The following is a 25793-nucleotide window of genomic DNA, read 5'->3' as shown; positions in this document are numbered from 1 at the left end:
ACTCTCCATATGAAAAGCTAGCTTATCCTTTCAATTTAAGTTTTGCTTAATATCATTCATTTCCACTCTTCCAGTTCTTAGAGACCTAAGATTTTGTACTTAATTTTTTTCTTGTGTTGTGTCTCATTCATTAAGTAGAAGTACTGAATACTGTTGACAAGAAGTGACAAGAAGACTTGTGTATCTTTTTCTTGGTATAGGGCACTTCTTCATAGAATGAAATGGAATCTTACTTTTACAGACTCGGCCAGCTCTGCTCATAATGAACAGAGAGAATTTGCAGAAACTCGTATCTTCCATCTTGTATCACTACTAGAACTGGATCATCCTCAATTGATTCGGCCTTACAGCTCAATCGTGGATCTCAACCTCGTGCTCCTTCAATGTCAATGAAGAACACTGCTCATGTACTTCAAGAATTGACAACACAAACTAGAAAAACCAAACAAACCAGAATCTTCTATAAAAATGTAAACTGGATTTAGGCCTTAGACAAGAGAAAAAGGATTAGGTTAGAGAAAAAAATCCCAAGAAACAAGAAATCATTGAAGAAACCAGGAGAAGAATGAGAACCCAATTTATTAGGTTAGGGATTCAAGTAAAAAATTATATGAGAAAACCTATAAAGGTTTTTAATTAAGCCTCCACCTTCGCTTACTAAAACAATAGGCATAATAGTGCCTTCAGCAACTAAAAGTGATTCCATAGGACAGAACAGTAAATACATCCATGCAAATGACAATTCTATTATAAATTTCTGAGGAATTCAAACAGAAAAGAACTACAAGCATGCTAAATCATCATACTGGAATCATAGCACATTTAAAAGCTTTGCTGCCTTAATGAGCACTATAATAAAACAAGGAAGAGGTTTCAATGTTAATCTAATGCGCTACTCTCTATTAAAAATCCACAAGTCAATATGGAAAAAAAGAAGCACAAATAAAAGCATATAATATATCATCAATTCCACTCTTTCTTGCTTTCCTCTTTTTTTTACCCCTCTCCCCTTTTGTAGGGCAGAGGAGGATTTGTTGGGATGTGTGAAAGAAGGGGGGGGGGGGGGGCAGAAAGAGCACAATGATAGTATCTGCCACATTAAAAAGCATGAGTTCCTATGATTCATCTCCAACCCAAGAGACAGTGGTACAAGCATTAACAACCCATCACTGCACAGTTGTACACAAAGCCACCTGCTCGCTCTCTGATAGAAAGCACGTCCCACTCTGCTGCTCCACCCCGATTCCCATCCTCTGGAGACCAAGAGTGAAGCACGATAACTTCACCATCAATCCCTCTACGTCCGCCAACCACAATTAACTTGTCACCACATGCCTTGAATGCTAAACCCCAACCATTGTTAGAGTCAGCCCTAACTGGCAACCTTTTCACAACATTCCATGTATTATTGCTTTTATCATATTTCTTGACCTCATTTGTAGTTAAATCAGCAGCATAAAGTTGATTATTGACAACAGCAACCAGAGGAGGAGAATGCATAGGTCCACCCCAACCGGGGATCATGTCATTTATCCTCCTCCATGTCCTCGTCTCCATATCATATTCTTCTCCACAAGTTAAACGTTCAGTTAGGCTAGAAATGCCTCCAATAACATAGAACTTCCCATCCATAAAGAAGCCAGAACATAGTTTACGAGGTAAGTTCATATCTGACAAACTTTCCCAAGCACAGAGTTCAGAATTGTAAAGCTCAGCAGATTTCAAAATATGGCCATTCTTGTCACTTCCTCCAGCTACAATAGCAATTTCTCCAGAGCTACTTGAACCAAACAAACAACGGGGTAGCTTCATTAAGGGGCATCTAGACCATCGATGATTAAGCAAACTGTACATCCAAATTGCAAATCCTGATAATTCCCGACCAAAGACTAGTAGCTCAGTACCTACAGCAAGAGATTCCTTGTCTGCATATGTAAAGCATTCGTCACATGGCATTCTCGGTAACCTCATCCACCTATTCCTTGCAGGATCAAAAGCTTCCCAAGGCATATTACTACAAGCCAAATAAACCCACTGTTCAATGACACCAATTTGCCTCCTCAACTTGTAAAGATTCCCACTAGTGATCAAGGAATTGAGCTTCTTACTCACACATGCAATATTTGGGTACTCCGATCTACTAGCCCAAGCCAGAATATCCATTGCAATGTCATCATGAAGACCAGGAATGAGACTATCACTAGATGACTGACCACTGGAATCTCCTCCAGATTGCGTAGAAACTGTAAGTTTCTTCTTCTTCAAGCATACAGAATCCAACCTACAAACATAGCTATCCTTGTCGAGCATAGCTTCCCCAATATCAATCAATTTTTTTAACATGCAAGCTAGTAGCAATCGATTTGCGAGGAAAGGCCCAGAGTCCCGATCAAAGGAACTAGCAAGCTCTGAAATGACACATACTTGGGTATTATCCATGGCTGATGATCTGGAAACTCGTGTCTTCTTTCTCTTCTGCTCCTCAAGGGAGTATCTATAGACCATTGATAGCTCTGTATGGAAATGAAAACGCTAAAGTTAAAAGGTAAATAGAGTTCATCCAACAATAAGACGTTGCCACATGAGGAACAATAACAAATACAGGGACTCATTTCATCCATCAGCATCAAGCAAGAAGTGATCAAATTCATCAATATTGTCTAACTGAATCTGTGAATTCAAACAAAAAAGAAATAGAAGACTACAGAATACCATATCAAAAAGACTTTTACTTTGCCGAATTATCAAAAAGATTTCCCCTTTTCAACAACAAAAGAAATCTATTAAACTGAAAAAAAAACTAATCGATTAATGAAAAAATTGGTTAACAAACTTATTTGTTCACCCCCCCCCCCCAAAAAAAAAAAAAACTAACTGGTTAGTTTTGTTTTTTATTATAAATCTTTAGATCGGTTATGAACAACAATTCCATTGCTTCTAAAGTACTTGTAAAAAATCAAATCGATAACTAGAATAGGAATCAGATAATAAATCATAACCAAATAATTGAAAGGTACCAAACTCACCCTTAGTCGGACCAAGCCAAAACCATTACCCCATAAAAGTCTTCGATTTCAACGTAAATGCAATCCCTTAAGGCTTCCGAATGATTCAACATAATTTGTCTTCCTCAATGATAATTCAGTACTCATGGAATTGAGTTCAAATAAAAATGTTTCAATAAGTTAACCACTGGATTATGGGATCTAGCACAGAATTATAAAGTGTCCTTTAAAAAAGAAAAACAATTTTCTTCTTGAAAACTCACGAAGACCCAAATCAAGCCGCGATCACAGATGAAGAAATCAGCCCAGAGCTTATGTTAAGGGGAAACTAAATTCATATATTCACAGTTTCAGTACTGTTTACTGCTAAAAATAATCAGAGACAGTAACAAGTTTCTCTTAAGATGAGAGCATCGCAGTTCCCACAATGGTCTTTTTTCCCCCTAGGGGGGGGGGGATGAGGGTGTCAAATTGGAATCTGCATCAGCATCAGGCATGCCTGATAATGACAATGGTCTGATCCTATATCAGTGGAAGTTAATTAATTTAATAGTTTAGATTTCTAGTATGAATATATGGCATAGAATACGTTAATTACAACGTATACCCTTAAAGCATCATAGATTTGTACATCACCTTCTGCAACTAATAGAGAACTCATGGGAACAGATTCAACCCAAACAGACTCCGTTTCAACGTAAATATGGAGCAGCTTACTATATTCAGCTCAGTTACGGTTTATACTGTTTCAGCATATGATACGAACCAATTAACTCCTCTTTGAGACTCATCTTGAAAACTCTAAAAGACTCAACTCTACCAGAAGTAGAGAAGTATTGAAGAATCGATTATTAAGAAATCCAGCCTACAGTATACAGACAGTGACAAACTTATTTATAGAATGAGTCTGAGTCGCATGAACAGATCCATCACACGTAAACCAGACCAAAACTCCAACAAAATGAAGTTTTCAACTACTGAAAACTCTGAAGATGGAACTGAACAAATTTACCACTTTTATCAATCTCAGATTTGGTGCATTTTCCAACTCAGCTTGCAATATAGACCAGTCAAACTTAGTTACATACCTGAAGAAATTGAAGCAGACAAATAGCTTAGATTTAAGGAAAGATCTCATCAAGACATCTCCTTCGTCCACCTACTGGAAGCCAGTAGAACACTTAAGTTATGTTAAGAAATTCTCCAAAATTCCAATGCAGCATTCCTTATGCCACAGAAACAGATCCTTCAAACTCTAAAAAGCGATCATGAGTTCAAACTTCAATAGCCGCTCCGATCTCACTGTTTTCGACCTGAAATTTGCCGAAAGTCACCGGTAAGCAGACTCAGACCACTGACCCAAAACAGAGTACTAAAAGCTCGACTGTTACAGAGTAAGATAAGTAACAGAAACCAAAGAGAAATTATTCAAAGTCTAATCAATCAATCATCCACAAATCATAAGATCAAAAACACAAAAAGAACGCAACTTTCTTCTTCCTCTCCATAACCTCACCTTCCTACTCTTCAAGAAACACGTTTTCTTCCTGTAAATTCTCGAAGAAACTCAGAAACTCAAATCAGCGAAACCGTAGATAAAAAAAAAATACTACGACAACCTCTGCCGGTACATCGCCAATACATGCATTACAATCGCCGGAAACCTAACGTAAAATGAAGATTTCCGGCGTACTTCTTCAACTCCACATCCCCATCGAAACGAGGGAAAATCAAAGATGAAATAGGAAGGATAAATTCTTCAAGTACAAGAAGAAGCAGTGTAAGAAAAGCCCCCTAATTCTCTCTCTCTCTCTCTCTCTCTTCCCTCGCACTTTATTCTTTCTTCGCCGTTATAACTTTTAACGAGTGTTTTTTGGACGTTTCTCTTTTTATGCTTTTCTTTTAACCGCGCAGTTAAGTAAAAGGCAAAACCCCGTTAAAGGTAAAACGGTCTCCGTTTTCACACATGACGGACTTGACGGTAGATCCCGCTCTTCCCTTCTCCATCTGTGTTGTGGATAAGAAAGAATCGTTTTTGTCTCAGGGTCCTCTCAGCTAATATGGTTCCATTTTGTCTTTGATTAAAATATTTCCACCCACCAAAAATACTTTCGTTAATTCAAAACTACCCCTGAATGTGCCGACACGCTTCACATTCATTCACTGGCTTCCCTAAATTACAGATTTACCCTTTTATCCGGTCGTCGACGTCGTTTTGTCAACTCTGATTGGCGATTTTACCCTCGCGCGGGAGGGACCGTAAGTCGTAAGACATATCCGTTGGAGATGACGTCAGCAATTAAATTCAGAGTTTCGCTGAAGTTGGCGAAGATGGTTAGTGGGCCAGTGGGCCAGTGGGCACTGGGCTCTGCAATGAAAAAACTGTTATGGAATAATTTATTCATTTGAAATCAATTTATAGTAATTTATGATTAATTGGAAGTTGGAAGATGGAAAAAGAAGGAAACCCTAGAATCAAGGCATTAGATTCCATTATAAGGTGTGGATGAAAATGGAAATGGAAAGAAATAGTTGATGAGTGGATATGGTTTTAGTGGATGGCAAAGGCTAAGGGCTTAGTGGGCTTAGGGTCTTAGGTTTGATATTGACATTGTGCTTCTCACACATGCTTTGTCTCCAACCCCCATTAAAATTTTAAAGAAAGAATTGATTCTCCATGAAATCATTCTTTCATCTCTACTTAGAGAATCCAAATTTAATAAATTTTAAAATTTTTCTTCCTAATTAGCAAGTGGGCCAAAAAGATACATTATCTATTATTCATTATGTATTCACCAAGTTAGACAAGCTTGTATTCTTCTAGTTTTAAATATCCTAATCTGACTCAGATCTGTACACCACTGACTAGAATCTTTTAAATAAAAATATAAAAATTTCAAGAATATCTTGCCAAGTGACTTCTTATTAATGGCATGAAATTTTTCAGAGAGAGGGTTGATGGGAAAACTACTGTTGGACTTCTTCTAGGGTTCACATGTAGTTCTTGTATTGTTTCCATTTTTAGAATTGCCGTTATAGGCTTGTTTTCCAATGATATTTTGGATTAAAATAAAATAAAAATGAAATGGGTGTTTTCATTTTTGTCTTTCAATTATATCCAAATCAATTTTTATTTTATACATGTAGCTTATGTCTTTTGGGTGTTTAGATCTTAGTGTAAAGCATTAAAAATTCCTATCTAACTTGGGTATTTGTTAGTTTTTCTTTTGGCTTTAATCATCTGGTTTTATATGAATGATACCATTATGTGCACCATCTTCACATAAAAAAAATTTCTTGTATCTTACAATCAAGCACCTAATTAATCATGCCTATGATTGATAAGACAATAAAATTCATGATTATATAGAAATCAGATTAAAGGAGATGCACGATAATGTAGTTAAAAAAACCACGTTTGTGAAAGATACAAAATAAAATCTATAAAGTAAGCATCAAATCCAACCGATGATGAAGAAAAGAAATATACCAAACAAAAGTCATTTCAGACATCAAACAAACACACCCACCACCCATGAAAAAGTCTGCTAGATAAAAATTAATACTAACCCTCTGAGAAACCCAAATATTCTACTAGTTTCAACAGATTAACTCAAGAAATATAAAATTTTAAAACAAAAATACCAACTATGGATGGATAGAAACAGATCTAAAGATCAAGTGTTACACTCCTCAATTTTGGTATGTTGTTATAAATTCCCTTAAGAGTATTCTAGTGGATGAATGATTAGTCTCAATGGTGGATGCTGCTCCCCAATCACTTAATTTCTTGAATAGAATTGGAAAGCTTTGAGCTTTTTATGGAAAGATAGGAATCTACTGCTGCTCCAGAAAAGGAAAAAAATAAAACCAGAGGTTAAGAGGAGGTATCCATCATTTTGGATAGGATAAGTTATCTCTCCACTAGTTAAAAGTGGGATTTGATAAGAATAATATTAATTAAACATAAGTACTTAAGAATCTTCTCCTCCCTAATTTGGCCTAAAAAAACTGATTAATGAGGGGGTCTACTTGACTACCTGATAAGTGTAAATAATTAAGCAAGTGGGTTTAATGGGTTCACCATATTACTTTGATCTGCATGGTCCGTACGTGAATCTTTGGCTTTTAATAATCCCATTAACTACTTGATGATGTATGCTAATTTTGACTTAATATAGTCTTTTAAGAGTTAAGACAAAAGGAAGGGAGAGGCAAAAGGTTTCTTTAGAAGCAAAAATGGATTTAGTTGTAATTTGTCATACCAACATTATAAGAGAGAGAGAGAGAGAGAGAGAGAGAGAGAGAGAGAGAGAGAGAGAGAGAGAGAGAGAGAGAGAGAGTTCACATCATGTTACATCAATTTTGCAAAACCTTTCAATTTCCCACTCCAACCAAATTCCTGCTAAAGTCCTTTCAGTGCAACAGGGTTTTTGAGGAACTAATAATTGAACGAGGGACTTTTGCCTTGGATTCATTCTTCTCTTCTTCTTTCAGGTCATGCAAGTGTGTTGAAATAATGGTAGCAGGTCAGTATCAATAATCCTCATCACCCCCCACAAAGACCAGAGAAAGAACAAAGCAACACATAGTTGAATTTGGCACAAGAAGACACCGACCAGCTAACAATTATACCCAAATGTCACATTAGATGATGTGTGCATCCTTTGGTCAGTTTCAGATGGATAGGGAAGACATATATTCAACAGAAACAGTAAAAGTTGAAGACAAGGTTAGTGATGGGCACCTCTCAGTGAAAATGTCATGAGATCAATGATATGTATAAGAGACCTCTACCCTTACCCTTTAATATAAAACTACTAATATCCCGCAAAAAAAAAAAAATTTAATCCAAGGACAAGGTGATCCTTTGGGCTTCAATGTATAATGAGTGTTCTATTTTCCTTTTGCTTTTCTCTTTTGGGTAACCAACAGAGGGGATGTTGTATTGGCGATCTTGCAGGGATTGTTCTTTGGGAGCAGCATTGTTTCAAGTAGGCCTAGATGAATTTTTCAATCTGTTAAGTGAACTTTGTACCTTGTGCCGCCTGCTATGCAATGTTCGGACTTTCAAGTTCGACTTATGCTAGCATTAGTCATGTGAACTACTAGCGCAAGCATTGGCCCCATCAGTATAGTTCCACTGGAGGCCAGTATAGTTCACAAAAGTCAATAGCAATTTCATGTCCTAGTCAAAGAATACACAACTAACTGCCCAATGCAAAAAACAGCAAAAGAAGGGATTCAAACCTGGGACTACCAAACCACATAGGATCACGCTTGGAACCACTTGACCACAACCCCGGTGGTAGATTTAGGCCTCTTTCAGGTCTTGGGAGTACAATCTGGCTCTCCATAGGTGATTTTTACATTAATTTGCCAATGTTCATACGGTTCAAATGTAGAACAAATCTGAACAAATACAGATCAAGCAAGTCCAATAGTTAAACCAGAATTGTTCACCAACTGGAACAGAACAATTTATTTTCTAACCCCAAATGCTCAATAATCTAGACTAAACGGAATTGAAAATGCAAATTGATCATCTTCTCAACGAACCCTAACCTGGCCAGGATTTTTCTGGGTCTGGTAAGGGTAATTTTACTGAATAAATTTTAGATCAACAACATGCTGATATGAAGATTAAAAGAAACCCAGAGGATAGATTTCTTTTTGGAGACCTTGGATACTCATCTGTCTCTCTGTACACAACGAGAATCTAATTAATTTTGATTTTACATTATGACTCCAAAAAGGAATCTGAAGATAAGAAGCTATAGGATATCACATCTTGGATTTCTTCTTTAACGAAGGCATACTTCCTTAACAAACCCTCCTCCTTGAACCCAACTTTCTCCACCACCCTCTGTGAGGCTTTGTTTTCTGGATGAATCAATGCCTGCAGCCTCACCAATTCCGGCATATCTTTGAATACAACTGGGATGGCCATCTTCAAAGCTCTAGTTGTAATCCCCTGACCCCAATATTGAGCTGCCAAACCGTAACCAATCTCTCCTCGACATCGATCATCGCCGGATGCCGGCCGGACCAAAATAATTCCGACCGAATGACCATCCAAGCATATGGATCGACACCAGGGATGGACCATACAAACATTTTTGAGCTGCATCAAAGCATCCTCCTTTGAGTGGAAGGTCTTCCATCTTGTGAACCGCATCGCCCTGTCATCGCCAACCATCAACATGAAGTCATCGATATCTGAAAGCTCGAATGGCCGGATAGAAATCTTTGATGTATTCATCCTGTTCTACAGCCGGCCATGGTAACCTGAGCAAGAGCGTTGATTATTTATATAAATTCTGGGGTTTGACATTAAGAACTAATTAACTAATGGTTTAAGCATAGTTTAGTAGTTGAGTGTTTAACTTTAATACTCCAGATTAACAAATAAAACAACGATACAATTCAATCGCCAATGAGAAGATGACATGTAAATCAATCCTACAACTCATGACATCGAGATTCTAAAACCATAACTCACCCACAAAGAAATAAACAAAAGATGTTGTCAATGTAAGGTTGGTTGAGTTGTAAGATCCATACTTTAAAAATACACAAGTTCCCCAAGAAAAGAGAGCAGCTTGAAGAGATAAAAGTCATAAAATGCCCGGACAAGTGCAAAAAAAGTGCATGGATAATCGATGTGGTAGAAAGGTTGTCGGTACATTCATGCATGTTCCTATGTTTTCTCTCCAAAATTATAAATCCATTCAAACAACGGTACACTGTACAGAAATGTATGATTTGTACATCAAAAAGTATTGATAAGCAGCAGCTTTGAAAAATTGGCCATTTAAGCAGCCTCAGCTCCACGCTAATGGTTTTGGGAATTAGAAGTCATCACTACCATTTGATTCTCACCTTAATGGTAAGACTGTAAGATCCAAAATTATCTGGGAAGCCCAGACTGAAACATTTAGTTCTTCGTCTTCTTTGACGCACTCCCATCACCAGGTTCAGCCTTGCGCTTGATCCCCAAGAAATGCTCAACCTGAAATTAGCCAAATTTGAAACAATATTTGATACAGCCAAATTCATGATAAAAATGCATTCATATCTATCACCAATGAATTTGTAATTTTACTCCGGTTCACCTAGATTATGGTTTTTTTTTTTTTTTTAAATAATTTTTATTATTATCATCTTATCTTGGTTTTTTTTTTTCCAACAAAGGAACCTGGAATAGTGTATGATTGATGTCAATGAAATATGTCACCCAACAATGGTCATCAAACCTCCGTTACAAGAATGTGTTTCTTCCCTAACAAGGGTTATTTTTCCAGTACTATTTTTTCCAGACCAATCAATGCCTCTAATATTACCTCAGTGGATAATGCTCACCATAACACACACACTCGCACAGAGTTTCACCCACTGGAATTGCATTAATCAAAACCTAATCTTTTTTTGCAATGTTACATCTATTTAAATAAAACGTAACCAACAAGAAACAAAACTAGCTCCAAAACGTCATAACTGATAACCATCCCTTGCAACCAGATGGAACCCAAGGTTAAACTCACTGTGCTATCAAATTCAGGTCAGCTTTCAACCGATTGAAACATCAAGCCTGCTAAAGTCTCCAAATCCAACCTTCCCTAACTCTTCTTCCCCTCAAGCAAATATTTGATTTTGCATCTTGGGCCATGGAAGCTATAGATGGGTGCATCATGAAGGACTTGAGTATTGTGCTGTAATGGTTAAAAGTGGCTAACCATATTGGGGATCCCTAGATTCTAGGCTGGAAAAAAATTCAGGCCCTGGGGGTGGAAGGTAGGGTGTTCAAGCTGTAGTGAAGGACTGGTCCTCCTCTTGCCGCTTTTTTCCAAATGAAAGGATGAAGCTTATATTTTCTTTCAAGACAAAAGCAACAATATATGGAGCAATCAGTTCATGAATTTTTAGAAATCAACCCCCTAGACAGCCTATGCATCAATTCCAACAGCACACCAGTGTCAACTGACTACTAAATGTTTTAACAACACAGCTGTCTCTAACAATGAGCTCTAATTCACAATAATAGAACAAAAACAAAACAAGAGAATGACTAACCTTCTTATCTCCAAGCATGGGTGTCAAACCCCCTGGAAGGTCCTTCTCAACAGTCGCAAAACCACTTCTGGGGTCACTCGTTTGCCTGTAAATTCATATTGAATAACAAAAATGAGCAGCAGATCAACCAAGAACTGAAATATTTTCATGCAGTAAGATGGGTGGATCACTTGAAGATTTGCTTAAAGTGAGTATGATACAAGTTAGAGGTCATTTTCCATGATAGTGACAGTATTCTTCATCTAAGAAAAGGGGGAATTAATTGCCATATTTTCTTCACCTTAGGAACAGAATCATCAAAGTGTGACCTTTGGTCCAAAATATTGTTTCGATAGACAATTTCAGTTAGATCAAAATGAGTTAAGTACCAAATTTCAGCGAACTTCGGCCGAAAGGCCCAAAACAGCATATTTTTTTTGGGAAATCTTCATTGAGTTTCACTTGGCCATTCCAGGAGCAAATGGCAAAACTCACCAAATCTTCAACCGCATAGTGCAGTTTGGTCTGAAATGAGTGAAATTTCGGCAGAACCAAAATTTCACAAGATGGTGGATTCTGAACTTCACCCCTTGGCCATGCCTAAGTTAAAGTGAGGGGTAACCCGTGCATTTTAGGACATGTAGCTACTAAATCAATGCATAACATGAGAGTACGGGCATAAGTTTGATGTGAACAAGAAACTCGATAAGAGGCCCAACTGTTAGTCAAGTTCTATTTAGTGCCTTACTTTTCAGGGTTCCTAGCTACTATTTGTTTCCTTCAAAAAATTATATCATGTTTAGGGATCCGGCCACAAAAACTTCCAATTCACTAACTTATTGGAATTCATTATTTTGCTACCAATCATCGAATAAAATTTGATTGAACCCATTGAATTTTGGATTGAAAATTTGCACTTTCAGAACCTCGAAACAAAACCATGGGGGAGCCAAAAAAAGTCCCAGGTTTTGATAGTTTTGATCGAAGCTTGGGAAATTTTGACGAAACCATGCGAAATTTCAAAATGACCTAGCTGGACCAGCCGGTTCATGAGAACAAATTTGCGGGCAATCTGAAAATTTTTGGGAAAACCTGGAAAATCTCGTCGAAACCTGGGGCTTTTTCCTACAAATTTCTTAGTTTCCCCAAAATTTTTATTTTTTCTTTCTTTCATATTCCCCAAATACCACAACCAATACCCCCTCAATCAGGACTTCCCGATCCAAATTGTGTATTCTCTCATATTGATTATCTTAGGCATGTTGATGACTAGACTTATAGACTTGTAGTTGTCGATTACTTCGACAACCATAGGCATAACATGTTATGGGATGTGTATGTTCGTTGGTCGGAGGAGAGAATGTTATAGGCACTACTACTCGGCTCATGGGATGGATCCACTGAGGCACTCCTCTTGGCATTGAGTTGTACTTCCCTTTTATTGTCTATTACTTTGTATTTGATGTTTTGAACTCAAAAGTTATATATTGTACTTTTCGAACAACTCTACATTAAGTTTATAGTGTACTTTCGAACAACTCTACATTGATGTTACGTACATTAAATGACATATCTACATTGATTTTTTTAGCAAAATGCATGTGCAAATGTGTTCTTTATACTCTAATTGGCTTAAACGCAGAATCCAACCCCAAAATACTCTCTAAAATCTGTTGAAACTTGATATCAAAACTTAGACGAAAACAGTCCCAAGTTTCCTCAAAATTTCCCAGGTTTCCACCAAGTTTACCATTTTCACTTGGTCGAAACTTGTGTTTCCCTAGAATTTTTTCCTATGCTGCCATTGTCATTTCAAAACTGTTCAACACATTATTCATGTTTTTATTGAGCTCTTTAATGCCATAACCACAGCTTAAGATAGCAATACTATTCTCTTAAATTTTTCATCCTATTCTTTTTTTCTTCTTTTTTTGGTGGGGGAAGGGAGGGGGGGGGGGGGGGGGAATTGCTAGGGTTGAAATGCCCGAGCATCAACTAACCATTCTGACAACCTTTTCCCAACCTTTTGTTGGTGAATAACTCGTACAACATTGATTTTGCTCCATAGAGACTTCGTATCTTGAATCACTAAGACCAGGACCTCTAGCCCCAAATGTAGGTTTTTTGGAACACAATGCTACCACAAAAACTGAATTACAGAACAATATATATAATTTGCATAGTAAGCAGCTACCAATAACAAAGAATAATGTATTGAGCTTCAACCTGCAATGAGTTGGGGATCCAGAGATGTTTATAGACAAATTTGGAGTCGATTTTTTTATTATGTCCAACCCCCTCCCCCTACAAGACAAACACCCAAAGGCCTCTCGGTAGGCGATGCTTTAAAGGTTTCAAATTATTTTCTTTAAGTTCTGAAGATGATTTTCCCCCCTCATTCATTAAGTTCTTCCAAAGTCAACAAAAGAAATAGATGAAGCATTTTTTTTTATGCAAATAAAGGTAGAAATTAGAGTCATTAGACGACATACCCAGGTTTTACATTCCCACTCAGCACAAGATACGGTGTCTTTAGTCGAGCTTGAGTATCCCTCATTCTCTCCACAGACAGCGATGGCGTGTCAGAATTCTTCATCTGCTTTAGTTTCAACTCTTCGTGGAATTGCTTCATGCGTTTTTCTTGCTTTGTCTTACCTGGCCCCTTCCCATGAAATTTATGTGAAATAACCCGGAAAGCCTCCTTGGGGGTCATCTGATAACAACATCAAACATGAATTAGAATAAAAGGAATGCTTCATGAACAACAAAAAACACTGTAACAAGGAAGCTTTTTATAATTTTTTGTTCACGTCAACACAGTCCAGGCCTTGCACAATCTATTATAAGCACATCAGCAATGCTGGACACCTCACTGACCTCGTACACTTGTTTTTCTCTCCTAAAAGGAGCGGCAAATATGGGTGAAAGTGAAGCAGAAAGAAGCAGGCATAAGTTTGCATGTTAGTTTCCTTCTAGGGTTGCCAAAATAGACACAAAATGCATGCCACAACGCCAAAACACAAAACAGCACGAGTTCCCTAAACATAATCCTAAAAAAGATACTTTTGGCAAAATTAGGGAACAAGAAAACGGACTCGATAGTACTAATTATAATTTACACTTAATTACCAATACCAAATAATATTGTCACTCAAGAATCTCACTGTCTAAGGAAAAGAAAATATTCATACAATGAGTTAACATCCAATCAGATGTATCTGCCAAGTAGACCACCTAGACTAGTGCTATCACCCATATGGCTTCTCATTCAGCATATGCCTAGTTTTTAAGACCATTATATATCACCATAACAACCTGTCAATGTGAGATCCTTAGATACTAAACCAATTAATTAAGTGGGAAATCAGCACTTACAATACGACCAAATTCATCTGTTCTCTCGATGCGTATTTCCTTACGTCCATCATTGTCGTAGATACCCACAAGTTTGCTCTTTTTCTTGTCCATGTTTCTACCACCCAAGTCTACAGTCTCCTTCAGCGTACCTCGTTCCTGAAGGAGCTTCAATGCTCCTGACAATCCTTTACCAACTGGAGCTTCATGGATAGTCTCATCAAGAACTACTTCTTCTTTCTCTTCGTTAATGGGATGTTCATCTATATCTGTATCTTTTACCTCCATCCAACCACCAGTTTCATCTTTTTTCTCCAGGTCAGAGGATTTAGGAACTTCATCTTCATCCATGAAAACATCGTGATCATCAGGTTTATGGGCTTCTGCAAACATAATTAGTGAGAGATGGAATTAACACTGATATCCAAGAAAATGATGAACCACGGAGTAAATAATGCACTAGCCATAAATCCATATAGGGAAGGAAAAAAAAAGCCAATAGAAAGTTCAGTTTACTATAAATTTTGCTAAAAGGTTGACAATAAAAGGACTCATAGAAAGGGACGGAGTAACTTATTGGCTCAAAATACATCATTCCGAATTGTGTCAGAAAAAAGGTCAAATATTTCATTGATTTCTTCCCCCCCCCCCACCCCCAGGGGGGGGGCTTTCTTTTTTGTGATTGGGGAGAAAGCTTAGTAGGCCAATCTAGAGTATGTCAATAACATGCCCACTATGGAGTGAAATGCAATCAAATATCTACAAAATTTGACACTAAGACCTACAATAAGTCATATTGTGATGACAATCCAATTTATTAAAATCCTTAGAACAGTTTGAGGAATGCCCAAAGTAAATAAAATAGACTATCTGAAATTCCAGGAAAGATGGTTTTGGATTCTGGATATCTCCAAGGCAGAGGCAAGAGGCCAATCAAATTCATGACTCCAAATGAGCCCCACTAATTGACTCACTGCTAGTTTACTAAATGCTTTAACTGACTCTTAAAAAAAAAAAACACACTAAATTACCTTCATCAAGCTGGAGACCCCATACAAACTCTTCCATCTCTGTGAAGACAACCTTGTTTTCTTGTGGTTCTTCAGATGCAGTGTTATTGTTGTCAGTCGATTGATTGTTGGCAGCGTTAGCTAGAAGTGCAACTGCTTGAGGACCTGATGCTGCTGCCTGATTCTGACTCTTAAGAGCCAACTTTCTTGTTTTTTCTAAAGATTTATAGAGATCCTCATCATCTTCACCAAAAACAGGATTTTCATCTTCCTCAACATTAACAGTAAGAGTCTGCCCCTGTCTGAGTGCTTTAGATGCCTCTTCTGCTTTAGCATAAGCTGTTTTGTATGCATTATTCCTAATTTCAGTCTCAGATTTTTCTTGATCCTCCTTGGCAGCTTTCCTGTTCCCATCTTTCCTGGAGCCAAGATCACCTGCACCCAACCCAGCAGTTATAGCCTCAGCTTCTAGGGCATCTAAATCCAGTTTTTCCTTCTTCCTCAGGGATTTCTTTTTCTTTGGCTTTTTAAACTGGAGAATTTCGTCATGTGTATAGTAATCTGATGAAAATTTTGTGGTCGAATTGAGATCTTCAGAATGATTGCTTGCAGATACTCCCAATATCCTTTTACGGAGCTGGAATGCCAAAAAATATCCTGTCAGGAAAAATAGAAGGCATTGGGTAAATTTTCACTAATGAAATACCAAAAGAAAAAGCTAACGTTACCTCTTCTATCTTCTTCTCTGCTTCAGCACTAAAGCGTCCACCTTCACCTAAAGTCACATCCTAAAGAAACAATAAAGTTAAGAAAGAAAACCAGTAACAATTCAAAGTATCAAGCTTCCGCGCGACCTGCAAGAAGGTGCTAACCTCATCTTCAACAGGATCATCATACTGTGGAAGTATTTTCTTTTGGAAACCATCCTCATTGTTGAACCTGCAAGGAGAAAATAGAATGCAATAATTAATGACTTAAAGTGATTTTTTGACACTGCACATCAACAAGAATGCAAATCCTACTTGTCCTCATATATCCCAGTTTTTTTCTTTGCAGCCTTATATGCCTCATCTCTCTGTTTTTGCTCTCCAATCTCAATATTTTCCAGCACATCAGCCTCTGTCACATAAATGTCATGTCAGCCTTAGAGAACATGCAAGTCAAAAAACATCAGCAAGAGTAAACCTAGGCAAAATCACTGAAGCAAACTACCTTCATTAATATCATCTTTAGTGAGTATGTTTTGATCTTTAAGAGTCAAAACAACAGCTCCACCTTCAAGCACTTTATCAAGACCGTGACGAACTTTAACTCCAGCTAGATCCTCTGTTAGAAGGTAAACCAAGAATAAATAAAAAGAATGAAAGAAAAAAATTGTTATGGCAGAAAGTATTCCAAATCACTTTCAAGAACACATGCAAAAATTTAAAAAAGAATGTAGCAGAAGCATATGATGCAACTGAGTGCCGCCACCACCACAATCAGTTACTGATAAAAAATCCACACCATCAGCCTATGACCATATAACAAGTTCATGGCTATCTAAATGAAAAGTAGAGGGCTGGGCTTTTAAGTTCAAAAGGCGTTTTATGGATAACGAACACAAAATCACGAATTCCTAAATCCTAACCTATAATCTGAAAGTTGCTCCTTCCCCAGATTCACCAATCTGCATCTGGACTCAGCTATGGAACCTTTACTCCAAGAAAAAAATGTGGTAGATATTTAAGTTGATGGCCACCACCCTACAAATTGTAAGGAAACAAGATAAGGGCCACAATATGTGTTGCAGAACATCTAGCTGGTCCAAGTCACAGCCCAACAACAAAGAGGTCTGATCAATATTAAACTAAGAAATATTCTCGAATGACGGTCAAGAAATTCAAGCCCCCAATCCAACTCAAGCTAAAGGCCCAGTCCAAGCAATGAGTTGGCCTAAAACCTTGACAAAGGTTCTATCCAAATAATAGATTTTGTCCAAGTTGGAGTTTTGTGTTATTATTGAGCACATTTTATGTATGGGTATCAAGTAATTAGTTAGTGGTCTGTCAATGAAAGAGGCCCCATTTTCAAAGGGAAAACTCCTTCAGAAAGATTAGGTGAGTTAGGTGATACTTGAGTATATGCTAGACTACGCAGTAGTCTGTATTAGTGAGCTAGCCTATAAATAAGATAAGCTTCTTCCAAGAAGCACAAGAATTCAAGAATTAGCAAAACTTTATTCACTTATGAGACCATGTGTGAGTAATCAAGTATGCTTAGGTGAGACTTCTATGATGAGGCAACAAGTGGGACTCTAGACTGCCATCTATCCATTTCATCTCCACGTATCTATCATCCACTTGTCAATCATCATCAAGTTTGTCAAGAAAATCAGCAAACTTGTGCTCTCCTTATCCCACTTCTGTAACCTTTTCCCCCTCTCTAATTGTACCCCCGTAATTTAAGTCTCTCTTCATCCTTCATTATACCAGATCCGGTCTCAACTGGCAGCCTTGTAGTCCGCAACAATATGAGCCTAAGCTCATCATCCATTCACTGCACGTGTCATGTCAAATAAACTGTGCCATTAATAACGTTAATAGATAAGGATTTAAAGACATCAAAAACAGTTTGCTGGTCATCAAATGTTAGAAATAAAAAGGGATGAAATTGACATGGTTCAAAAATATCAAAACAAAAAAATTAAGAGGGAATTTTTGAAGAGCTTTTAGCATGCCAATGTAGTTAAAAGTTTAGCTTCTCAATGTTGTCCAAGTAGCTTGGCCTTCAAGAGTTGTCTTCCAATTTATATCATTTGAAATGTAAGTCCTTTGATATTACAATTTAAATAATACAACATGTAGACACCCTAATCTGTAACAGATTGAACAAATCACTGAAGGAACACATTTGTGAGTGGATATGTAATATCCCTCTCTCTCCCTTCAGTGGATCTACAAGAGGGAGAAAATTATGCCATTACCCATTATTTTTGCAGAATCATGTTAACCTTTTTCTCCCATCAGGTTTACAGTACACACTCATATATCCATTCCTCAACCATAAACATCCCACCAACAACCGTTGCTTCCCCCTTCATGTAATTTATGCAATCTGACATCCAGATTCTGGACCCAGGATGCAGGTAAGCTAAAAGATTCAACCTATGGTCAGATATGAGAAGCAACTACATTATTAATGGAAGGAATCAGATAGATGGAAGGAGTGGAAAAAGAGATTAGATTGATCAGTTAGGGAAAAAACAGATACATAGAGAAGAAAAAGAAATTGGGTTTGGTATAGCAATCCTGAATGCACTACCCAACAATACCAAAATTCTCCTGAAAATAACTAACATTATTGGCTCAAACGATATCTAATTGATGGGCAGCATCTCACAAATGCAGACATTCATAATTTTCTAAATTGAATCATAGAAGGGCTCCTAATCGTACAAACAAATGCTAAATAAAGTAGATTAAATTAAAACATGCACAGTCCAACTATTAGGTATCATAATCTAACTCAAATACTACACTGGTAATCCCACGTATTAATTTTATCCCCAATTTGTAAATTCATCAACTAGGCCCTTTGTAATGAAACCCATAAAATAGAAAAAAGGCCCAAAGCTTAATATAACTACCCAAAGGTCAATTTCCCGCATATTGGTCTGCCACCAGCAGCTTATGGAACTCTATCCCTTGCCAAAGGCTTCCATTCAGGATTGATGTCTTATGCAACCACATCTATCTCAATGCTCCGTATTGCACTAGAGCAATGTGCACACAACAGCAAAAAATAACAAACTAAAAAAGAGAGAGGAGGTACGGGGCATTACTTGCAGTACGCCGAGCTGCTTCCTCATCGTCACTGTTCTCTTCATCAATATTGTCCTGAAAAATATCCAATAATAAATATGTCACAGATATCATCAATAATGGAAATATCAGGAAAACATCACATGTATAGCATGAGGTATGGAAGAGCTAACCTGCTCCTCAAAAGCCTTGGAAAGATGCATGGCTTTCTCTTTTTCAACATTCTTTTTCTCTTCCAGCTTACGGCTCTTATTAACCCACGATAGAACCTCCGAAGCACCTTCAGAGTTTTTCTTCAATCTTTCTTCTTTCATTCTGTAGCAGAAGAGTTTATTTCACATGAATATATTGAAAAATAAAATCAGGTGAAAGATAGGATGTTTCTTCAGACATACTGACGACAACAACAATGAAAACAAATAAGAGGGAATTAAAGATTGTTAACAAAAGGGAGCTACTATTGAAAATCATGGGATAAACACCATACCATTTTCTAAAAAACTATAAGCAATTCAAATTTGAATATCATAAGGTGCAAGCCTTGTTTCCTTTTCTCTTTTCACGAATAACAAACCATGAGCGCTCACAACATGCAACCTAGTCAATGAAAATATATATGATACTAAACATAGCACCATTAAATCAGCTATTGAAGTCATTAATTTGCATTAAATTCCATTTGGACTAAAAATGCATGGCAGAACCTGACGTGTGGGCTCTCCAAGAGGATCTTCTGTAGTCATATTATCCAACTATATTCATTGAAGCAGTAGGGTAGGCAACATTGTAGCACTTTTAAATTTGAAAGGCTTCCTGTATGCTTGTAGGGCCTTTCTACTTCTGTTAATAATTGATCACTAATGTTATTTGAAATGTCTTAATTAGTAGCACCCAATCTAGCAGCAAAATTGGGATTTGGAAAATACAGCGAAGGGTGTTACCCAATGCATGAGCATCGTGCCACTTGGGCTCTGAGAAGGTCCATAGGTAAACTGAGCAAAGTGACAAATCAATTCAATCACTGCCAAATAAGTTTGGCATAATTAAAAATTGAGCTTTCACCAGTTCAAGCTTAGCATTTATCACTACCACCAAGGACCATTACAATAAATTACTAAAAGACACCAATGTACCAGTGAGAGTTTGTGTCATAGATTTAATTCAAGACGATGTACCCTAAGCACCGCTGACTTTTTACTGCAGCGCCCCCCCCCCCCTGATAATATACATTTAAGGCAACGAAAGCCTGATTTGGTGTTCTTTTCCCAGTAAATTTAGTGTTTAAATTCAATCAATACATATAGCATAAAAGAGAAGGGATCTGGTGAAATCCTGCAAAAAGCAACAAGCGCATAAATATAACAGAATAGCAATAACACTAGCAATTCAAGAAAAATCTCATAACAGAGAATGGCATCAACATAAGATTGTTAAGGAAGGCATTAAAAAATCCACTCCAAATAATTGATGAAGCATTGAAAATTATTTACCAAAGTAACTTACTTCAATATCCTCTGTTCAAGCTCTGATTTTGATGGCCCAGTTGCCTGCTCAATCTGCTGACTATGCTCCATGCCACTGCTATTATCATATTCATGCTCGGTTTCCTTACCCAACACAGTGATACTTTCATCATTCATACCCTCTGTTTTAGGTCTTTCCTCTTTTCCACCATCTTTACCCCTACCTTGACCTCCAATACGAATTTTTCCATTCATCTTGTCTCTTTCTTTATCTTTAGACCCCTCTTTGTCATCATCTTTCTCTCTATCTTTCTCTCTTTCCCTCTCCCTAGTTTTGTCTTTAGCCTTATCCTTGTCATGTCTATCACGTTCTTTTTCCTTTTCCCTCTCCTTCTCTCGATCTTTATGTTTATCCCTTTCCTTTTCTCTGTCCCTGTCCTTTGCTCTATCCCGCTCCTTATCACGTTCTCTATCCAAGTCCTTTGCCCTCTCTTTCTCTCGCCCACGATCATGGTATTTCTCCCCCTCTATCTCCCTTTCACGGTCTTTATCTTTCCGTTTATCTTTCCTATCTTTATCCTTCTCACGGTCCTCCCGATCCTCCTTTTTCCTCTCTCTACTTGAAACATGATCTTTTTCTGAATCCTTAACCCCTTTATCCTTCTCCTTTGAAACACCAGCAGTCTTTGAGCGTTCTCGATCCCTACTTCCATGATCCTTTTCTTCTTTTCGACTCTTCTTTCTGTCTTTACTCCGGTGCTTGCTTGATTCCCTCGGTTTCTCACTGACATCTCCTTCAAAACCATCAAGCACTTCATCGTCTCTGTAGCCTCCCATTGCAGATCCGTTCTCATCCCTGCTGTCATCATTTTGCTCCAGCCTCGAATCAGCCCAGTCCATCTCCATTGTAAAAACAATCAGTTCAACGTCAAAAGAAATCACAGCACTGCAAAAAGTTATCTCCTGATCAGTGTCTATATAAATTCATAAGATAGGCATGCACAGATGAGATAAAAACGAAGATTCCAACACCTAAAACCCAAAATCGCAAACCTAGAAATCATTATAGATTAGTTAAGTATATCTACAAATTCCAAATTTCAGTATCTATATGCTCTTTGCAGGGAAATATAATTTCTCTGGATTCAATTTTCGAGTTAAGGGAACAACAATGGAACATAACTGAAATAATGTCGCAAAACAACACTCAGTCGGAAGTCACCGAAACCCACCCCAATTCTTCTGCGGAGAGAATAATTGAGTAAACAAACAAGAAACCCACATTGAAGATAGAGAAGAAGATAGAGCAAGCTCAAGACCAAACAAATATGGTTGAAATCAATCAAACAGAACAGATTGAAGTTGTCATCCTAGCACGCTGGTAAGAACCTGGGCCCGAGCACCGCCGGCTAGGGTTTGGGATCAGAACCCACCTTCGATTAAGGATGGGGTAGCGAAGAGACAACATGGAGATAAATAAATAAATCAATAAAAGACGGTGGGAGGCCAAGCAAGTCTCAAGAAGCACAGAAAGATAAGAGTTAAGGAGCGACTTACCTATCAAATCTGGCAGCGGTGCAAGATGGAAGGCTTGGCCAAACGAACTTCCTTCGTTGCTGGGTTCCCTTCCAGTACCTAGAAAGACAGAACCATACAGGAACAAAGGACACGCCAAAACACCTAAGCTAGCAGACTCCTCTACAAAAGAACGCTCTCCTGCAAATTTACGGATCTATATTGTCTGCCACTCCTTGGAAGTTTCAGATTTCTAGCGTGAAATGAAAAGTCTGGTTTTACTAAATGAACCAAACCGGGTGGGTGGTTCTAGGATTTGATTCGATTTAGGGTTTCAACTTTCAAATAGACCAGGTTTACCCCCAAAAAAATCATGACCAGCATGCTTCACCGTTAGATGCGGAAAAATCCACGTGGCGCTTCCAGCAAGCCTCTCAGCACAATGACCTTTAATTACCAGCGAATAAGAGGTTCGGAATCCATAGAAAAGTCTTTGAAAATTCTATTGTGCATTTTCCCGCCTCTCACACACACTTTCTCTCTCTACACTTCTGCGCCTGCGAGCTGGAGCCACAAATTTTAAATTTCTCCCAACAATTTCTCTCCAAATCCTTTAACACTTTAATCTCCTCTCCAACCTTCAATTCTGCACTCTAGGGTTTGATTTCAGTCTCCAATGATGGAAGAGAACTCCTTGACATTAACAGTAGAGAAAGGCCCTCGAGAGGGAGAATCCCTAGTTCGTAATCCTGGATCTACCGTACGAATCGGTAGACTCGTTAAGGGCAACACCTTCTCTATCAAAGATTCAGGGATTTCATCACATCACATGTTGATCGAATTCAAAGACGCCAAATGGGTTGTTTCAGATCTCGGGAGCTCGAACGGTACGCTGCTTAACGGTATTAAGTTGCAGGCTTTGGTAACTTACGATTTAAGGGATGGGGACTTGATCAAAATAGGAGAGTACACATCTATCAAGTTAAATATTAGGGAAGTTTCCAAGGTTGATAACCCTTCTAAAAGGGATGCCAAAGGAGCTTCTGTGGAAGATTTGGACGGGCTAGGTGCGGAGAATGGAGAGAGTCAGGTTAGAAGAAATCCGAGGCGAAAAGCGGCTCCGGCTCCGAAGAAAGTTGCGGCGGTGGTGCCGGATTCGGACGCAGTAGTTGCGGAGAATGGAGAAAGTCTGGTTAGGAGAAATCCAAGAAGAAAAGCTGCTGCGGCTTCGAAGAAAGTTCCTACGGAGGTGCCCGTTGATCACGTTCCTGAAGTTCAAACGATTCCTGAAAAATCGAATTTGGCAGCAGAGGAGGATCATTATGAAGCAAAGATCTTGCCTCCTTTACGTGGCCGAGGTCGGCGCAGAGGGGCGGCCGCGAGGACTGAGGCTTTGAAAGATGGTGAACCTTTGGAGTCTTCTATGGTTCAAGAAATCCCTGGAAATTCAAATGTAGGGCAGGAAAGAGGTAGAGACCAGGCTGATGCGATCACAGTTGGCGAGAATAAGACTGGGCAAACAGATGCGAAGAATCAACATACTGGCTCCGGTTCCGTGGTTCATAAGATTTCTGAGAATTCAAACTTAGGTGGAGAGAGCTGCAGAGAAGCAGCTGATGTGGCTCCACTCGTTGAAGACAAGCCAAGGACAGCAGTGTCTAGACGAAGGACTAGGTCTTCGGGGGATAATGATAAACCTCCAGATTTGGTTTTGGCGCTACCAGAGATTCCTGAAGATACATGTTCAGCCCAAGAGAACTGCATAGAGCCAGGCAATAAAGTCAATGTACAAGAGAAGCGGGAAGAAGGAGAGGCTGATGCTCAACTGGGTGTGTCAAATTCAGAGGATGAGGTTTTAGCCCCCGTCCAGGCTCCTGCTTCTGATGCTCATTTGGGTTTGTCAAATTCAGAGAAGAACACTTACAAGGAAAGCAATGAAGAATTAAAGAGTGTGGTTTCCGTCGCAGAGAATAAGACTCGACGATGTGCTCAGAAAAGGACGAGGGCATCGAAGACTAGACCTGCAGGATCTGTTTATGAGGTTCAAAACTTTACTAAATGTCCTAATGTTATTCAAGAGAGCAGCAGTGAACCAGAAAATGCAGTTCCTGTAAAACAGAAGTTAAGACAGCAAGCAATTGTAAGAACTAGGTCTTCAAAGGATGGTGATGAGCCTTCTGCTTCCGTTTCTGTTTCAGAGGTTCCAGATATCCCTGAAAGTTCAAATTTAAGGCAAGGTAGTTGTGGAGAACTGGAGAATGGGGTCAATATAGAAGACAAGGCAGGGCAAGTCACACTTGAAGGGATCAAGGCCACAAAAGATGCAGTTCAGCCGGGTGGATTAAATTCACAGAAGGATTCTAATAAAGAGCCGATGAGTACAAATGATGTCAACGAGAATCATATAAAGATTGATTGTGGAAAGGAGTTAGAGAAGATGACACTAGGAGAGTGGTTTGACCATATGGAGGTGTATCTGTCAAACCAGATATATGACACAACTGAGGAAATTATTTTGGGTATGAGGGAGAGAGCTAGGAAGTTCAATGAATTTATGTCTCAGCATCAAAATGGGAAGGCTAAGCAACCTGCAGTTTGATCTTTTGGACAACAGACGCAAATGAATTCTTGTGTAATTCTTACAACTGTTACCTTTTGAATTACAGTAGTTTTAGAAATGTTGTATAACCTGACAACTTTTGACTGGAAGTGATGAGATTTCAGTTCCCTTCTTCTGTCTCCCTAATTTTTTGCTATATTGTATTTTAATTTCCAGTATCTTCTAATTGGAAATTATAGTAATAAATATTCTCTCTAATGCACAGAGGAGATGCTCCGATAAATTTATACTTGCTTTATTTGATCTGCATTGGGGTTTAATTGGTTTAGCTAATGTCCACATGCAGGCTCTATGTTTACTAGAGGATAATATATGCAGAAATACTGAGTGTCCTAATGTAGGAAATAGCATATGGATTTTTTTTTTTTTTTTTGTATGAACAAATAAAATTTATTACTAAAGAAGGAACCAAATGCTCAAACAAGAAGCACAAATATAGCAAAGCTCAAGCGCATACACTGAGCACAAGCAAGCTCAAGTGCAAACACAGAGCACAGAAGAACAAAGCCCAAAGGAAACTAGGATAAGCAATGACCCTATTTTTTTGATTTTTTCTTTTTCTTCTTCTTCCTGGAGGATCTGAGGTCAACCAGGAGATCATCACTGAATGGATTATGCCCCCTTAATGGCACGACTATTCTTCTGCAACAGGCTTGGTAAGGATCATTCACCAAGGGGGAGGTAGGAGAATCGGAAATGATCTCGGCAGGGGTCGGAACACTAGACAAAGGATTGGAGTTGCAAGAAATGGGCTGAGGGGACTGGGACAAGAGGCCCGGGAGGAGCAAGGGGGAAGGGACTTTACAGTGGCTGCACTTGTTTTATCTTCTATTGTGTCATTTAACATACTAAAAGGGGTCAATTAGGTGCTTTCACCTTGAAAGTTATTGCTTAAACACTAGTGAGGACTGTCAGCCTTTTCTAACTATTGCTGAGCACTGAGCAGGAATGTTCACTGATCCAAATCTATT

At 38.4% G+C, this 25793-nt stretch overlaps 2 protein-coding genes and 1 pseudogene across 3 annotated transcripts; 1 reads left to right on the top strand and 2 right to left on the bottom strand.

Annotated features, from left to right (window-relative positions):
* Positions 1–320: 320 nt before the first annotated feature.
* On the bottom strand, positions 321–4871 carry LOC149025845 (F-box/kelch-repeat protein At5g60570 pseudogene; annotated as a pseudogene). Its single transcript, XR_016171796.1, has 3 exons — positions 4522–4871; positions 4094–4318; positions 321–2513 (listed from the first exon to the last, which is right to left on the bottom strand). The product of XR_016171796.1 is annotated as an F-box/kelch-repeat protein At5g60570 pseudogene (transcript).
* Positions 4872–9531: 4660 nt separating this feature from the next.
* Positions 9532–22429, bottom strand: DOT2 (SART-1 family). The gene is made up of 13 exons (XM_089146050.1): positions 22245–22429; positions 20728–21633; positions 19398–19539; positions 19245–19299; positions 16634–16747; positions 16444–16540; positions 16294–16360; positions 16150–16209; positions 15443–16058; positions 14433–14794; positions 13550–13770; positions 11079–11163; positions 9532–10017 (listed from the first exon to the last, which is right to left on the bottom strand). Exons 2-13 carry the CDS (start codon positions 21591–21593, stop codon positions 9943–9945), a joined length of 2760 nt encoding a protein of 919 aa, XP_089002176.1. The 5' UTR covers positions 21594–21633; positions 22245–22429; the 3' UTR covers positions 9532–9942.
* Positions 22430–22740: 311 nt separating this feature from the next.
* LOC149025843 (uncharacterized) lies at positions 22741–25117 on the top strand. The gene has a single exon (XM_089143203.1). It carries the CDS (start codon positions 22879–22881, stop codon positions 24799–24801), a length of 1923 nt encoding a protein of 640 aa, XP_088999329.1. The 5' UTR covers positions 22741–22878; the 3' UTR covers positions 24802–25117.
* Positions 25118–25793: the final 676 nt, after the last annotated feature.

This window comes from Hakea prostrata, chromosome 2, assembly GCF_041222555.1.
Source record: "Hakea prostrata isolate BN-2017 chromosome 2, UWA_Hpros_2, whole genome shotgun sequence".
Classification (NCBI taxonomy): Eukaryota; Viridiplantae; Streptophyta; class Magnoliopsida; order Proteales; family Proteaceae; genus Hakea; species Hakea prostrata.
This window is presented reverse-complemented; position numbering and strand designations above follow the sequence as displayed.